Source organism: Ylistrum balloti, unplaced genomic scaffold (assembly GCF_031769215.1).
Source record: "Ylistrum balloti isolate Yb309-2 unplaced genomic scaffold, AGI_CSIRO_Ybal_v1 Utg369936, whole genome shotgun sequence".
NCBI classification, from domain to species: Eukaryota; Metazoa; Mollusca; class Bivalvia; order Pectinida; family Pectinidae; genus Ylistrum; species Ylistrum balloti.
This window is the reverse complement of record NW_026782046.1, coordinates 25,917-44,153: the sequence shown is the minus strand read 5'-3', so window position 1 is coordinate 44,153 and position 18,237 is coordinate 25,917. Positions and strand designations below refer to the sequence as shown.

The 18,237-nt window shown below is 37.3% G+C and overlaps 1 protein-coding gene across 1 annotated transcript in view; it reads left to right on the top strand.

Annotated features, from left to right (window-relative positions):
- The window catches only part of LOC132547137 (adhesion G protein-coupled receptor L2-like), a 29,489-nt gene that overhangs the window by 5,137 nt on the left and 6,115 nt on the right, over window positions 1-18,237 (top strand). Inside the window, exons 2-9 of the mRNA XM_060210892.1 lie at window positions 14,161-14,318; window positions 14,470-14,603; window positions 15,005-15,132; window positions 15,355-15,843; window positions 16,076-16,176; window positions 16,754-16,945; window positions 17,118-17,295; window positions 17,870-18,004. Of these exons, the coding sequence (XP_060066875.1) occupies window positions 14,161-14,318; window positions 14,470-14,603; window positions 15,005-15,132; window positions 15,355-15,843; window positions 16,076-16,176; window positions 16,754-16,945; window positions 17,118-17,295; window positions 17,870-18,004 (1,515 nt within the window). The remainder of the gene's footprint in view (window positions 1-14,160; window positions 14,319-14,469; window positions 14,604-15,004; window positions 15,133-15,354; window positions 15,844-16,075; window positions 16,177-16,753; window positions 16,946-17,117; window positions 17,296-17,869; window positions 18,005-18,237) is intronic.

The following is an 18,237-nucleotide window of genomic DNA, read 5'->3' as shown; positions in this document are numbered from 1 at the left end:
TTATGTCACGGAGAGGTTATCAATTTGGTAAAGTTTGCAGGTTTTCCATGTTAGTTCAAAAGAATAACAGTTTGTAGTTTATGCATGTAAACGTTTGATGGATGGAGCAATCATTTAATTTTTTTTCTCAAAACGGAAGTTTTGATTTGGAGCTCTACAAACGAAAATTAGTTTTGCGCTGTAGTTTATTAAATTATGGAAAATTTAAAGTTAACTAGCTGGAAGGAGAATTCTGGCGTACATTTGAGAGGAAAAGCATGCTTCGTTATCGGTGTTTTGAGAATCTCGTATGAAGCTGACGGCCACGTACATACATCATGTCTCAAGGACATCCTTTTTTGTCTGCATTTGTGTTCAAAGGAATGGAAAGGGAAGGGGTTGCGGGACATAATTTCGTTTTTGTTGGGGGCTTCATTGTCCTGAATACTCTCTTCCGATGAAGTTGTGTATTTCATTCAGATATCAATACACAGAGGTAGATTATTTCTCCACGAAAAACACGTGCTTGGGTTAGAACATGCTTACAAACGCTTAAATGATTCTGATTATATACTGCAATGTAAAGAAAAATCCAAATCAATCTACTACCATATAGTCCCAATAACACGCCTAATAATGTATACTCAACCCTTGTAATGCCAATTTATATATTTTCCTTCTCGATTACTGCCTTCATAGATTCAGGTCCAGACAAAATGCAGGTTTTACTCCCGAATCGTTTAAATTCTTTATTACACTATTGTTGTTATTGAAATGTTGGGAGTATAACAAGGTTTTCCATAACAACAGATGATGGTATAACGAGGTGTTGCTGCACATTTATGCAGTGGATTAAGATTTCGGTGGACACTGATCACGGTTACAGTTAAAATGGTTATTATGGGCAAAAAGTGTCAACATTACGAGGTTATTGTCAGTACAGTATACGTTTACTACAGAAATGATGTCAGATTTTGACGGCAAATTAGCAAAGGTTTACAGCAGGATGATGGGATTTTATTCGCACGTGTAACTATACGCCACTGATGGGTTTATCGCTAAGCTAAACAGCCAGGGTCATTGATATGCATGTTCTGTTCCACCTATATGGACAACCATCTCTGAACAAGATAATAGAGACCCGTCGCATGCTCTCGAGCAATTTGAGTAAAATGTCTTGGCCAAGAACACACTCTATACAGTACAGTAAAATGAATGTGATTTCTTTACAAATTTCTTAACACAAGGAAGGGATAGGAGAGAAGAGATAAAAGGTGACGTCTGAATTACCGAATCCTTGCGAATCTATCAAGAAGTCTCTTCTTTTTTATCGACGTAGCAAAGTTACATGTAGCATCATATCTCTCATTTCAGAGTGCAATTATCCAATCAGCATTCGTTATTATATCATTTGATGTTGTAGCAAAGCAATTAACTATCTTGTTTGGATGTAAGAAGTGGATTTCCGTTTCTTTCTATTGTTGATCACGTGACTCTCCATCAAACGTAATTACAATACCATCGTAAAAGCTGTGTCTTAGTAGCAAATGAGACAGAGCTTCCCGCCATCTTCGCGATTTTGGTGACAAAGCCTACTTAAGGACTTTATCTATCGAACAGACGACACTTTACCCGCGTGTTTCTTGTCTGCCACGTGACCCTAAGCTCGCCCCGCCTCGCCCCGGCTGAGCGGGCGCGCGCAATTGCCGAGATTGAGAAAATAATATATCACTTCTCTTAAGATGCCTGCTTGACCCTATTTCAGATCTTGAAGTTTTTAGCATTTAATTACAAACCAAACGAGAAAAACAGCGTCAAGTTCTGTATGGGCGCTTGTTTTCTTTGGACAACTTAATATTTTTTTTTGTTATTGTCGTATCTATAATATATTGTTCCGCTTGTTTGGTCTGTTTGTCTGTTTGGTCAGGTTACAAAATTGATCTTAGGGTGAAGATAACAATTTGTAAAGAACATGGACCTGCATTTTCAAAACAGCTAAACAGAACAATCTGGCCGTTAACATGAAAATCTCTACTATTGTCTCGAGGAGGTTAAAATGTTGTCGGGAGCCGAGTACATTACTGGATTTACAAGTGAGACAACAGCAACGATAAACGCTTATATCCGAATTTGATAAAATGGAAAGAAAGTTGTCCATTGGGTATAAATATATTTTGTATTTGAAAACGGGAATACACGCATTCATTTGCATCAATCTACCTCTACAGATCAGATATTAAAAAAAGAATGCTGGGTTATGTTCCAGGATTTAACGGATTACATAGTCAATAGGCCACAAATGTATATATTACGATTACGGTATGACTGGTCTGTAAGATATCTTATTATATCATATTTACGGTATAAGGGTGTTATTACTCTATTCTGGAATACAGTTGTTTCCTTTATTAGATTTGTACACAAGTCCGAATAAGCTAACAGGCAAATGTTTTATAACTAGACAGGGTGATGGGAAATATAAAGCAATGGAAGAAAACACACACACACATCGAGATCTCATGCACACATTCTACATACATATAAGAATATATGTGACCAATAAAAAATACAGAGAGGAAAAAGTAGGGTTAGATGAAAAATAAGAAGTTTGTATACTGCAATGTCCTATGAGGAGATGAAGAAATTCAAGAAATCTTGCGGATCCAAGTGTACTCCACATTAGACGCCTCTTACGATGATATGAAGTGAAAAATATCGCCTCTATCGCCTCTACTGCATGAGGAGTTTGTTGTAAAAGGCGACTTATGATAGGTGGCTATGAACCATTGTTTCTCTCTCTCTTGCCATAATCCCAATTTAATGGCAAATACAATTTTCCTTTAAACTCACACAATATCCCCAAACTTATTTTACATAGATTTTCGGTAAGGTCATAAATATCTTATACAGAAAGTTGAAATGGGACTTTGACTTAAACGTGTATATTTCTAGTTTTGTTTTGATTCATTTGAAAAAAGAAGATAAATATATATACTAGATAATATCTCGCAGTCTGGACAGCCGTACAGCATACATGATCCTGATTTGACCTTTTGATATGCTTCCATCAAAAACATCATTGTAAAACACCGCTTTACTACGTCACACTATAGCTCTTGCTGGGCCCGTAGATTAACAAGCCTTACGTAAAATAACGAGCCATTGTTCGAAGTTTTCCAAATCACTGCCAAAAACAACACGTGGGCGGCTAGATATATTATTGTCTAAACTCTTTCAGCTCTGGTTGCGGTATCATGACTGTCCTTTCTATTGTGATAGACAAAAACATCAATCGCGTACTCCTAGATTTTAAGAATAAACAGTTTATCGTCTTCAGTACATCTTTGATATATGTGACAGAGGTCAATTTCGACATCAATGCATCCGTATGTTTAATTAGTACGTGCATATTGTGACTTAACGTTCCTTACGTTCCTTGTCGTAAAAAATTGCCTTAAGATTTACGAAAAAAAATGTTGCCCTCCTCCCCCCTTGTTTCTTTTTAAGAAATAAGATTATGTTAATTCGTTGTAATAACGTGCCGTCGTACTCAATATAAAATATGATAGAATTTTATGAGGGCTCCGTTATATGACTTTTTATAAAGATCCTTAGTTTGAAATGCCAACTTTGAATGAAATATGCGATATGTTTAAGTGATATTGTTCGCGAATTTTCTTTACGTGTACATGACTGCATTATGTGTACTTCAGTAATAAAACAAAGGTCGGCCAGTAAGCGTGACCCTATTCCTTCTGATTCGTAAACAAGGTGGACCGGAAATGGATGCCATTCAACTTGTTGATGTATTCTTATGCCGGAAGTTAGCTGCTACTGCGCACTTTAATTCTTCTAATTACGGTAGCGAGCGGAAAACGTCAATACTTTCTTTTCAAGTGCTAATCCTCTCGCTACTCTGACGTATGACGTAGGTATCAGCAGAGGACAGCATGCCACTATAAGTTAGTTATACTCCTTTCGTATCAAAGACAGAATAAACCTGAAAGGTTCGAAATGCATTTGGGTAGTGTTTATCCCGATATAGGATTTCGGATATTCTCAGAATACAAAAAAACATTATTTGTGCTGAAGATCTCTTTACTGGCGCCTTTCTATGTGACCTTTTCCCTTAATTTTCTATTTTAGCCCAATTTGATGTCGTGGGTACTACCACGCCCACGACAAGAACCACCGATACATTATTTCTATTTCTAATTCATTAAAGACCATCATTTGCAACTGATCTACACTTTTATTCCGTTACTGAAAAAGACGAGAAGCGACTATCTTAATTGTTCTGCACAGACGTCACGATGCTCATCCGGCCATATACTAATATATTTCATCCTAAACTGTGGTAGTTGAAGTCCACTGTCTATTTTAATATTATATACTACAATGTATACTCGAGTTGTCCGTGGTTTGATGGCAGTGTTACACCGTAGAAGATATTCCGGGACGTCTTGTGCATTGGTAAAATCTGGGAATATTTTGCTTTCATGCCAATAAAACTTATTTTCAGATTATCCAAATGTACATATATCAGGCGATCTGGTGTTTAGGGATTTTGAAGCAGCCGTGAGTTTAATATTTACTGCTCAACGTGACCAGTCTCTCAACAGTTTATAATTAGGTAGCCGATAATTCCACTTGTGGTTTCTAATCATGCGTTACGAAAAGTCCGACTGAGAAAAGAGATTAGATGTCTGCCAGAAGTTTTACCACTTTCAGCCAATGTTTCGTTATCGTATCGATGTTGATTTTGAAACCACTCATTTCAAATAAAGCTTTCTGTGTAAAACTTGCTGAAACATACTACGTTTATAGATAACGGGACAAGGAAACGCAAACAAACAATAAAATGCCAGGGAAACGCACTAGCCAGTCCACAGTCAAAATGTTTCCCACTGTGTTTGGATTGATCAGAAATGTGCTATCGCTTGGTCTTAAACGTCTTCCTATTTTGTTTTTGTTTTTTTTAAATTAGCAGATTGTAATAACGCAGCGGAACCTTATCAGCGGAAAACGTGTTGTTTGACCTCATCCGTTGAATCCGCACCATTGGTGCAACTTTTGATAGGGTTTGGTGACGAATTTTTCAGTCCCTCAGAGTACTTTACTGTCTGGTAAACCTTAGTGGAAGTTACGCACTGTCTGAAACAAATCAGGATCAACCAAATCAATGTCCATACTTATAATGGTAAAAAAAGGACAGGTAAAAGGTTACTCTTGTAATTTCAATGGTCATGCTAACTGCTGAAATTAATTGTAGTCTCTGCGTGTTGTTCGTTTTTTTACCCAGCATCGCAATCATGGATTTCATTTTTGTTCCGTTTCTTCTGCTATCAAAATTATACTTGTGGTATTTATCAATTATCTGCGGTTGTGAACAAAATGCACTTTCTTTTCATCAGGTAAATAAACAAATGAATGTTATCAATAGGTTGATGCAGCTTCAGTTTGCAGTTAGAAAGTTAACAGTGTAACGCTTGCCTGGTAACACCTAATTCACAATAACTTCAGGGAGTGCTGAAAAAGTGTGAAAACTTTTTCCGGATATCATTTTAATTTCCACATATCTGGTGACAGGACGATACACTTGTATCGCTGTTATCTTTACCCGACTACAATTTCACTGCATCTGTTGGATCAGGGTTTTAATTTTAAAAAGTAACGCATGTTCTACATTTGCGTGGCCAAATCATCAGTGCCGTCTGACATTGGGATTTTGGGATCGGCAGGACTCCCACCTCTCACATCATATTTAAACCTTGATACGGTCTGGGTGTGTTGTGACCCCGTATCACACAAGCTAGAACACAACCCTCTGGTCGCCGCTGAGATTACACTGGCCCGGTGTGTTTCATTTTCGATTTCCATGTGTGTTGTGTGATTAAAGTTTAAATAAACATTCCCACATCTCTATTATGTATACAACTTACATTTAATAAGGAAAGATATTTACATCCAAATTATCCCACGTGTTGATATGAACGCAGGACATATCACTAAAACGAGGTAATTTTACCAAAAACTGACGTTTTCAATTTTGTCTTTCTGTATGAGTGGGTGATGTAAGTCCTCCAGAATATTGATAAGAAATATACTATTTCACACAACACTTTTATCTTGCTATTGATAGTTTCATTTTTGAAATAAGAATTGATAAAGGATATTTTTTTCAATCTCTCATTACAAAAAAGTTAATCTATCTTTTCTTGAAGACGCCCAGATGCTAAATAACATTTAAGATAGGTGTATGAATCGAAATTGAATGCGTTTCGCTCACAATGACAGTCATCACCGAGGAAAATATCTAATATATATATATTGATGATGTGTCCGATATTCATGTTCAGGACACATCCGATGGTCAAGAGGTTAAAGTAGCACTTGAATTTGACTGGTGAGGGTCAGTTTAATACTTAGTTTGACAACTATTATCGCTGAGTTTAACGTCATAGTCAGTCGAAAACTGAAAAAGAAAATAAAACTGAATTATTTCACGCTGATAGGAGTTGCTCTGTGGTTTCATAATCGAATTTTATTTGAAATTGAAAAATATATATATATATACAACGGTATTAGATACAGTAAGATAAAGAGGCGGACGAGGAACATTAAAATTGATCGAATAAATGTCAAAACTAAGGCATGAAGGTGCACTAGCCCAACAATTAAAAATTAGTTATTTTCATATATTAGTAATATCCGATCATGTCATAAAATGTCAAGTGCATGTTACAATACGGATCACGTCATTACTCGAATGAATTAAAACGTGTCATGCAGATTAATGGGACTAAAATCAATAAGCAGTGTATACTTGTGTACATAACCATGTCAATAAGCGGTGTATACCCACGCACATAACCATGTCAATAAGCGGTGTATACCCACGCACATAACCATGTCAATAAGCGGTGTATACCCACGCACATAACCATGTCAATAAGCGGTGTATACCCACGCACATAACCATGTCAATAAGCGGTGTATACCCACGCACATAACCATGTCAATAAGCGGTGTATACCCACGCACATAACCATGTCAATAAGCGGTGTATACCCACGCACATAACTATGTCAATAAGCGGTGTATACCTGCGAACAACACCATGTCAATAAGCGGTGTATACCCGCGCACTTAACCATGTCACATAACCATGTAAATAAGCGGTGTATACCCACGCACATAACCATGTCAATAAGCGGTGTATACCCGCGAACAACACCATGTCAATAAGCGGTGTATACCTGCGAACAACACCATGTCAATAAGCGGTGTATACCTGCGAACATAACTATGTCAATAGGCGGTGTATACCCGCGCACATAACTATGTCAATAGGCGGTGTATACCTGCGAACAACACCATGTCAATAAGCGGTGTATACCCGCGCACTTAACCATGTCTATAAGTGGTGTATACCTGCGAACAACACCATGTCAATAAGCGGTGTATACCTGCGAACAACACCATGTCAATAGGCGGTGTATACCCGCGAACAACACCATGTCAATAAGCGGTGTATACCCGCGCACATAACCATGTCAATAAGCGGTGTATACCTGCGAACAATACCATGTCAATAAGCGGTGTATACCTGCGAACAACACCATGTCAATAAGCGGTGTATACCCGCGCACATAATTATGTCAATAACGGTGAAAAGTAGCTTGATATCAGTTTGAGCGTGTGGAAACAACTTCAATTTAACTAACACATTTTAAAAATGGAAAAATAATTAATGGTTCAATTTTTTTAAAACATTAACACCATTTTGTGTTTTCTATAATAAATAGAAAGATAAGATTCTAAATGTTTGGCTATAATTTTTTCTCATATCCTCGTTACCACTGAGTTTTACCGATAGTGGCGAGACGTAATGAAACCTCGTTACCGGTCCTTAAGACGACCTGTCGTGTAGCAGTCAGGCCTAATACCTCAACATCCACTTTGTTGCCGTCACTTATATTCAATTTGATAACCTCTTTTTCAGTCAAATGGCCATTCTGAAATTCTAAACTATATTTATTTTAACAAGCATTCCGATAAGCTCACTAGAAATCTGTCTACCGACGGTTCATTGTTTGAATAACCTCGTTACCAGCACCAGTGATACTGTCTACCGACGATCCGTTGTTTGAATAACCTCGTTACCAGCACCAGTGATACAGTCTTCCGACAGTCCGTTGTTTGAATAACCTCGTTACCAGCATCAGTGATACTGTCTACCGACGGTCCGTTGCTCTAGTAAACTCGTTACCAGCACCAGTGATACTGTCTACCGACGGTCCGTTGTTTGAATAACCTCGTTACCAGCACCAGTGATACTGTCTTCCGACGGTCCGTTGTTTGAATAACCTCGTTACCAGCACCAGTGATACTGTCTACCGACGGTCCGTTGCTCTAGTAACCTCGTTACCAGCACCAGTGATACTGTCTACCGACGGTCCGTTTCTTGTGTAACCTCGTTACCAGCACCAGTGATACTGTCTACCGACGGTCCGTTGCTTGTGTAACCTCGTTACCAGCACCAGTGATACTGTCTACCGACGGTCCGTTGATTGAATAACCTCGTTACGCGCACCAGTGATACTGTCTACCGACTGTCCGTTGCTTGAATAACCTCGTTACGCGCACCAGTGATACTGTCTACCGACTGTCCGTTGCTTGAGTAACCGCATTACCACAACTAGTGATACTGTCTACCGACGGTCCGTTGCTAGTGTAATCTCGTTACCAGCACCAGTGATACTGTCTACCGACGGTCCGTTGCTCTAGTAACCTCGTTACCAGCACCACTGATACTGTCTACCGAAGGTCCGTTGCTGGTGCAATCTCGTTACCAGCACCAGTGATACTGTCTACCGACGGTCCTTTGGGTGATACAGTCTCTTAGAAAACAGCTTTACCAGATGTAACGTCAGTCATTTGCGTGGTATCATGAAACATCCTTAGCATTTTACGTAGCAATGCAAGTACATCCTCGTTGCCTTCCTAGCTGTTGACAACGACGTTTACTGTGAAGTATTATATAACTGATAAATCGCGTTACAATAATAAGCGACATGCAAGAGAGTTACTTCGTTAACATTGCCAATAAGAATATGGTAAAAATACATTAACATCAAAACCGAAATAATCGCCTATAAAATCAAATACTTCTTGTTAATGATACATAAAAAAGGGAAATAAAGATGGATATTTGTTTTTAAAAACTTTCACATTAATATGAAATATTTTTAAAGATTTAATCTCATTTTTTTTTGACAAATAAGATAAGACTTGTACTCCCGCTGAGCATTCGCGAGTATGCAATCGTGTCCCCTTGCGAGGCAATATATAACATATGGACGATTGCATGATTTTACTGTCCATTTATAAAGATGTGCTTGAGGATTATTGGGACGATATATACATTAATTTGAACAGACCGAATTAAACTTAGAGAAAAAAACTCATGAAATATATACTCCCCTCATCAGACCTCAGTTGTTGGTTTGCACTGACCTAAATGGGGTATAGCGAGTCCACTATTCACATAAGAGAGTATACATATTACAACCGTGTTACTAAAAGGGCTGTAAAGACACAATCGTTCAGATAATGTGCAACCAAACAAAAAAAAATACATTTTCACTCTCGCACCCAAATACCTTTGTCTCCATGTCTTCATCAGTGTGATCAATAGTCTCTTTCCAGAGTCAGTTAAATGTTTATCATTGCTTTACGTGTTTGTAGCAGACAGGGTCATTTAAGGACCAGCCCAGTTTAGTTGGTAGAGGAAAGCCAGAGTCCCCACAGAAATGCCATCGACCTGATTCCAGATACTGGCGACTGCCCCACACAGGGGCAAGACTGGCTTCAAACACGTGAATTGTAACAAAATTACGGAACGCCACAATATGGACACGAGAGCAGAATGTATCATGAGATCAATTTGTATTGACAATGAGAAAACTAGTTCATACTACACTGTACCAACCTAGGTTAAGTTGAATGTCGATTAGACAGACGAATTCGAATAACCAATCAGCTTTTGAGTTAGCATGTACGTTAAGGAGTAATGCCACAGGATAAAAGTTGCTAAGGAATAAGCCATACGATAAATGTTGCTAAGGAATAAGTAAAAATAGCAACCCAGAATGGATAAAAATATACATTAGTTGGAAAAGATGCAATGTTTGTGACTTGCTTAACTCCGAGGGGAAAATATGACGCACGACCAATTTGACCAGTCCATATTTACATCTTTATTCTTATTTCTGATTATGGGATCTAAAGGGAAATAACTTTCAACTTGAATATCAAATTCAAGTGTAGCTCTTGCACTCGTATGCACCTGTACTGTTCATTTTTTTAAAAAAAATTTGCATGTTCACTTTTCTTCAAAAAAGTTAATTTCGTAGTTGCTAAAAAGACATAAAACATAAAAAGTATATCTGGTAAGATAAGTTACACGTTAAATATTTAAAACCAAATGTCGACACGAAAATTTGACACACAGTTACACATTTCAAAAATAAAATTCCACTTTACTTTGTCAGAAAAAGTTGACTAGGTTAGCACTGTGCAGTGTTCTCTTGTGTCCTAAAGGAAATCTGGGACGTTTTAAAACTCTCATTCCAGCTGTGATGTTATAGGAAAGCCAGCGCATATTGCATGTCAGGAATGTACTCCAGACGGCGAGGATTGAAAATCACCTAAACAGTCGACTCTTTTACCTCTTTATGTAATCCCGTCTTAGACAAAAACCCATAAGTGAGAAATTGAAAAAGCATGTCTGTAAACTCTCTTTAAGAAAGGAGACAAAGTAACGATACAAGTTGTGGGGTCAGATGCAATGGTCTTCCATTTTGCTTCGAGTGTTTATCGCTTGAAGGTATTCTCAGCCCCCTTTCGAAAAGAAGTTTATCATGTTACAAGTGCAGGAGCTGTTGTGCTTCGTCTCGGATAGAAGCCATGTGGAAAAAAACCAGAGACATTTTATACGCCATTAAACTGGATTTTTTTTCTGGTATAAGTAATTACATATTTCTAATACAGTGTTAGTAGAGCACATAAGCTTGCTGCAATTCTACGAGAAATAGGATAGTAACATTTTCATGACATTTTTCTTGGCGCCTACTAGACAGAAATGTCAGACAGTTAGTACCTTTGTAATAAGAAGGAATGATGAAAAGCATTCTGTCCCCGCTGGGATTCCAACTAGCGACCATTCGGTTTCCAAACGGACACTCTAACGTTTGATTACAGACAAAAATCTTACTAGGTGATAAGTACTCCATACATCTCCATTATTACTCGAATGCAAATTATAATTAATGCCATAGCCTGATTGGGACGGCAATCGCAAAAAGATCGCTGTGCCATAAAATTGAATCATAATGTAGATAAAATAGCTAGATATAGCGGGAATATAAATATGATCATTAGACTGCACTGTAATGGCATTTATAAAAGTGATAAGTGGCATATTTTTTGTGGGAGAATATATCATTAAATGCATTAAAAGCTGTCTCATTTATACTGACAAACAGTCAAGTTCAAAGCTGAAAGTACGAGGCTTTTTATCGAGTATAATTGACTACAGACGACATGTATATGCTGCATATCTACTCCATGAATGCATGTCCCTGCAGCTAGTTATGTTTCCTAAAGGACAAATGATGCTCAATGTTTTAATATATGGACGTACCAATCAATTTCACGCGCATCTTGTTAACGATTCGGGTCAATTATCAATTTGCACTCGTGTTCATATGGGTTGTGACGCCTTAAAAATATCATCATCATCATCATCATCATCATCATCATCATCATCATCATCATGTGAGTTGCACATTTGTTGATATTGTGCTGAGCTTGCTTTTTAAAAATAAGAAATATTTGTCTCGTTGGGTTTCTCTGAACAGCCAGTTTCATTTGTAGTCAAGGTCTCCTTTTAGAAGCTGGTGACTACCTTACTGAACAACATAAGCGAGGCTCATTACATAACATTTGGAGCAAATGATTTCTCAGAAGTCTTTGCATTATAGTAACCAACGATACGATGGATAAAGATGTTATATGATTGTAAATACAAGTCATCTTTAGACTGATTGATGTGGTAAAGACTCGGCTGAGATGGATATTTTAATACACAGGGGCGTGGTTACAATCATACATATAATTTCCGGTGTCATCAAGGGCGTCAAGTCCTGCGATCATGTTTAAGTTTGGATATATTCCAAAGTATTTACGGATCCTACAATGTATTTATAGACAGCGTTAAGTCAGATAGTGTAAATTGCTACATCAAATACACAGATAACCTTGGACCCTTAGATAAAGCATTTTACTTCTTATATAGCAAAGATTTATGTGTCATACCAATAATATTGAATTAAAAGTAGAAAGAAAGGAACATAACAGTGAAAGTGAAGGCAAAGCGCGTATACCACATACAAAAATGTATTTTCCTTTTCCCCCTCCCGTCCTTAGCCGCCTTCACCACCCTACATATCTCACACCTGTTTCGGGTCATAGTGAATTTCCTCCTTCTAAATATTTATGTCCATCTTGATGCCTAAAGCACATCAGATCTCGTGAAACTTGTGAAACACACGCGCACGCACGTGAAGTTTGGGAACACCTGCCCCAATATTTCGTGTAATGGTAGAGCATTTGGTGACCCGTTTAAGAATTTCAGAACCTGGCCAATTGGATAATCTATTTTGTGTTTTCTCGGAGTTAATATTGCAAGCCGTTTAAACTAGCCGTTTTCCTTTGTTTAATGTACGATTTGATAACATGCCAATAATACATTACAAAAAATGTTTTCGTTTCTGTAAAAATAAGTACGATTTATATTGAATATTCTCACCCCTATCAGACATCGCCACGTTAATATCAACTTTTTCGAATCCAATCGTTGATGTTATTATTGAAATGACGTCATGATGATAAACTTATGTTGATGACGTTGACTATCATTTGCCAAGCCAGGGTTTTGACTGTTCTAAAGTATGTTGCATGATTAACATTTTTCTTAAATATGGCGTTGACATATTAATGTAATAAAATCTGATAAAAGAATATATTGAAAATATGGAAATCTTGATAGAAATGTAAATATCTATTATTGGCAGAATGTATTTACCCTTTTCCAAGTTATTGCTGCCCATAAATACCAAACCAGTGAAAGAGCATGCGTTATTTGTTTATTATTTTTTGTTCTATTCAGTTCTTGGGCTTCTAAATTAAAGACAGACATACTGTAAATAAAATACAAATCAATTTGATTAAAGTTATGTTTCTTATGGTGGTTAATTTCATGTAGCGTAACGGTGAGACAAAATACCACAGAATTGCGACAGAAATACACCACTAATGCGACAGGTGTCTTATCTATTTTGTCGCAATATCGCACTCTCGTATAATCGTTTTGGCGAAGGCAGTAAAACTAGCCAATATAATTTCTATGATAAAAGTATGGTTCTAAAGCAAAGTACGATCCCCTAAGATTCTAATCTAAACGTGAGATAGACTACTATTAATAGTTCTATATATCTCCACAAGATTATGGAGGAAACAAACCCACGTGGTTACTTCATTATTACTGTACTGAGTAAAATTTCAGCACACCCACTTAATTTACGTTTTGGTATTATCCCTTAATTCTTCTATCAGTTACGTGTCGGGAAATTGATCCTGATAAACGAGCTTATTACACCGAATGTTTTATAGCGATCCGTTTTAAATTCATATTGTACGTTATATAGTATTAAGTAAACAACTTTGACATGCTTTGCTGTTGATCTTTCAAAGAAGCTACATAAGTCTAATTGAAAGAAGTGCATACTTAATACATATGTTATCTTTTCTCATATTTAGTGTAAGCATTTGATGGAATCACATGTAGATTTAGATGCGATGTTTTCAGTACACAGATGAAAGTCCCCATTTCATTTCTTATTTTCTGTTTTGTTTTGGTTGTTTGATTGTTTGTTTTTCTTTTTTTTTGTCTGTCTTGTTTGTTGTGTTTTTGCGACCTAGACAAAACAAAAAACAAAAAAAAAAAAAAAAACAGGTATAATACCTTGGTCTTATTTTCAGTATTTGTTTGTCCTGTTTACTTCATGACATAATTTCGAATCTTCTATCAATGTGTAATGACTTTTATGTGCATAGTTACCACCAGTGGACCTCTACGATGTCCCAAACCATGGGTTAAAGTTCATCGGGCTTGTTACAAGTTCGTGAAGGAATACCAAACATGGGACTCCGCAACAGCAAAATGTTCAGAGGAGGGTGCTAACCTCGCGTCCATCGGGTCCATGGCCGAGAAGGTAAAAACAAGAAAACTAATTCTTTAACATTTTGACGATATCAGAAATAAAAAAATAACACGAAGTTATATACATGTACTTTTTTTGCTTATGCTCGATCAGGATGGTTTTATAATAAGTATAAACATTTTTGGTGTCGTTTTGTGAACAGATGAAGATGATGAGACATTTGACAAATATAATAAAAAAACCAAACCAGGACCGTTGGTGGGTGGGACTTCGTCATAACGAAAGTCGCTCGGTGTGGCGGTGGTCAGACGGAGCGGAGCTCAACGGAAGAGTCACGTGAGTCATATTATCTATACGGATTTATTATAAACTTGTTGTACAAAACCCGTCATTGACTTTAAACATTTTTAGTTACCAATGGCATGAAAACATATACAAAATTTATTTCATGATCAAAGTACTGAATTGAAAGTAATGCGCATGTGAGCGTATTGCTATGGAATACATTTTAAAATGTGACGTCATCTTTGTGATAAAGATGTAATGCACGGTAGATGCATCCGTTTCTTGCAACACAGACAAATTTCTGCATAGACTGAAAAAAAAAAAACATGATAATTTACATAAATAAACTCTGTGTGGTTAGGAAAGATATTACCTTTTAAAACAAAATCTGCTAGGGTGTTTGATGTGTTACGTTATGTACCCAAAGTTATTGCTTACATTTATTTTGCCAGGCCTTGGAGTCCGGGCGAGCCAAACAATGGCCGTGGGGACGAATTCTGTGCCGAGTTCCAGATTGGTGGAAGGCTTAACGACGTACAATGTAACACACATCGATTTTACATCTGTGAATGGAATAAAAGTAAGTATCATCCCGGAAAAAAGTAATGTGAGTGTGAATGTTGTTGAGTGAGTATTGGTGTTAGCTACCATCGTAAAAACGTGTGGAGTGTTTGCCTGTCACTGTAACTTGTGATGCCGTTAATGTTGGAATATTTGTTTTATCAGCTAATAAAAAAATATTCATACGAGGTTTGTGAGTTTTCAGAACAAAGCTGAATTTCAAAATTATGCTATTTTCCAGTTACACCTCCACCCACACCCTCAACCACTTCCGTTCCAATGACCACAACCCAGAAGCAGACGACCACTACAACAACTATCGCCACCACTAGCACCAGTACCATTAGGGTTGTAACAAAAACCACCGCTACCAAACGTCCAAAAACTAAAACGACGACGCCAAGAATGACCAAAAGTACTAAATTGTTGCAAACAAAAGAGACATTATCTACACCGGAAACGACAGATCTGAACAAAATTTCAACAACAAAACCATATATCAAAGTAACATCAAATATGCCTGAAGACAATGAATCGACTGAAACAGATAAACACATGTCCACAAGCAGGACACCCGGTACAGATTTTCCTATAAATGAGGCAAAAATAAGCACGAAAATACCAGCCCCAAAGTCTCAAACTCATTGTCCTAGACGTGTGGCTTATGGGCTAATTTGGCCCGAAACTGAGAAAGGTGAAAGCAGGTCAATACCGTGCCAGAAAGGTTCAGGTGAGTTTGTCGGCTCTGAAAGCTCTTTAAGCATTCGTTGAAATTTTCAATATACATATCAATTGGAAAATCTGCGAAATGTTTAATGATTAATTGAATAAATACATGAAATATGCTTACATAAAATTGCTACTTTTCATTGTTTTTGAAAGTTTAATAATGCAAAAATATACCTGCAATATAAAAAGACAGTAAGTGATGTGGTGTAAATGAATTCGTATTGTTTAAAAAGGTACGGCTACGTGGCAGTGCGAGAGGAGCCCAGTTAGATGGGCAAAGAAACCGGACACTCAAGCATGCGCATCAAAACAATTTAAAGATCTGATGCTGAGGGTAAGCACACATGACCGTTACGTCACAATTCACGGGCAAATTTGTGTAACAAAATATGAAGACTGCTTCTTTAGGAACATGAAGCTAGGTACTGCGAGTTTCCGTTGAGTCTTGAAGAGCCGTGCTTTCTTCCAGTCCTCAGACTCGCAGCCAATGTTCATATATTCATATGTTCACAGACATTAACGTGTTCGTACATGTTCTCAGTGTGTGTACACTCATGTTCAATGTTTATTGGCTTATAAGCAATGACCATGGTTTATCGGTCAAAAACGATGAGCGAATATGAAATGATGATAAACTTTTGTCAAATACTTGCTTTCTCACTGGTATGAGCAATGATTATAAAACGACTTTGTATGATGGTTGTACAATATGAAAATTTAATAAACTAAAAACTCAATGTAGAAAAACCTATTATTTTCTCCTTCCCGAGTTTTTGCGTTTGAATACATTGTTAGGGGTCAGTGTGAGGAAATTATTTGAAACTAAACCTGATGTTGATATTGCACAAATCAAAACTTGTGTAATATACATTGGACATAAACAGATATAATAGTTTTTTTTTACTTGGCAGGTATCACCTGGAAAAGCGGACAAATCTCCTATTGTCACGAAGGAAGCTATCAACATCGCCAAGGACTTGGTCAGTAAAACAGATACTTCCAAATCAATGTCCGTGGCGGATATCTCAATCTCGACAGCAATTCTGCGGAAAGTGACAAACGTCCGACCAGAGTCTGAAGCCCAAGCAGTCACTTTGGTCAAGGTAAATAATTGCTTTTGTCAACAGTGTAAATTTTATAAAGCTCCACGCAAAGTCCTGCACCATTATCATCCCAAGCGTCCAAGTTTTGCGTGTTTTGGAATATTTAAACAACTTCGTTAATGAATAGTTGTCTGTGATATGCTTCTAATGTGTTTTGTACTATACTCTGTAGGAGCTGGTGAGGGCGGGCAGTAATCTTGTAGCAAACACTGAAAGGTCGGCGGACGTAAGACGGACAGACAAACGTCGAGCGGCCGCCAGTATTCTTTCCGCCATGGAGGATAGCACAACGTCTATGGCGGAGGCGATTCAAGTCCCAACTGTCATTAAAACCTCCAGCGAAAAGATGGGTAATCTTGTTACATAAATTTATAAAACGAACTAACATGATTATTCAGGCACATCATGACACAAAGCTATAAAACGAACTAACATGCTTATTCAGGCACATCATGACACAAAGCTATAAAACGAACTAACATGATTATTCAGGCACATTGTTACAGGAGCAGATTACATCCCTTTCCTATAGCTTTATCGGCACGGAAAAAAGTACCGTTTAATATATTGAATATCGAATGTTATCAAACGGCGCTTTGTCGCGATGACAGAGTATATTTACTTTTACTGTAATTAAACGACGACTTTTCACTTTATCGCCATCAAAATGCGCCATTAAAAGTAAAATGTCAAGCACCATGGTTGCGGTTGATGGTATATTTGCATCAACATAATTCTTCAAGACACTTGTGTGTATCGTATGTATGAATCATTATTTATGTGTATGACGCGCCATTAAATGTGCACAGTTTGGTTGAGAATTTAGCGATCAGCAAATACATGTGATGGCTTAACTTTTTTGTACTGATACATCACTATTTGGTATATATTAATCAATCGATATTTACATGTATCTGTTTTTAGAATTGGAATTATACGTCGTAAATACGAGCGACGTGTCGGAGGCGCTGGTGTGTGGTGACAATGAGAGGGAGGACGCCACAGACGAGGGAGACAGGGTATCTATTCCAGCTTCAGTACTTCAACAACTTAGCACAGGTAAGGGAACATCACTCTTGGTTAAATGTTTCAACGTTAAAATTTCATAATTTAGAATAAACTATTTTGTTTAAAGCGAGACGATAGTTATTTTTCAAATTAGTAATAATAACATGCATAAATAATTAGTTAAGGACAGATTATAATTTTCCATGTAGACTATATCATGGTATGAAGAACAAACTAGCGATTCTGGTTTCACGTTTTCCAAAAAATTCAAGATGGCATTTTAA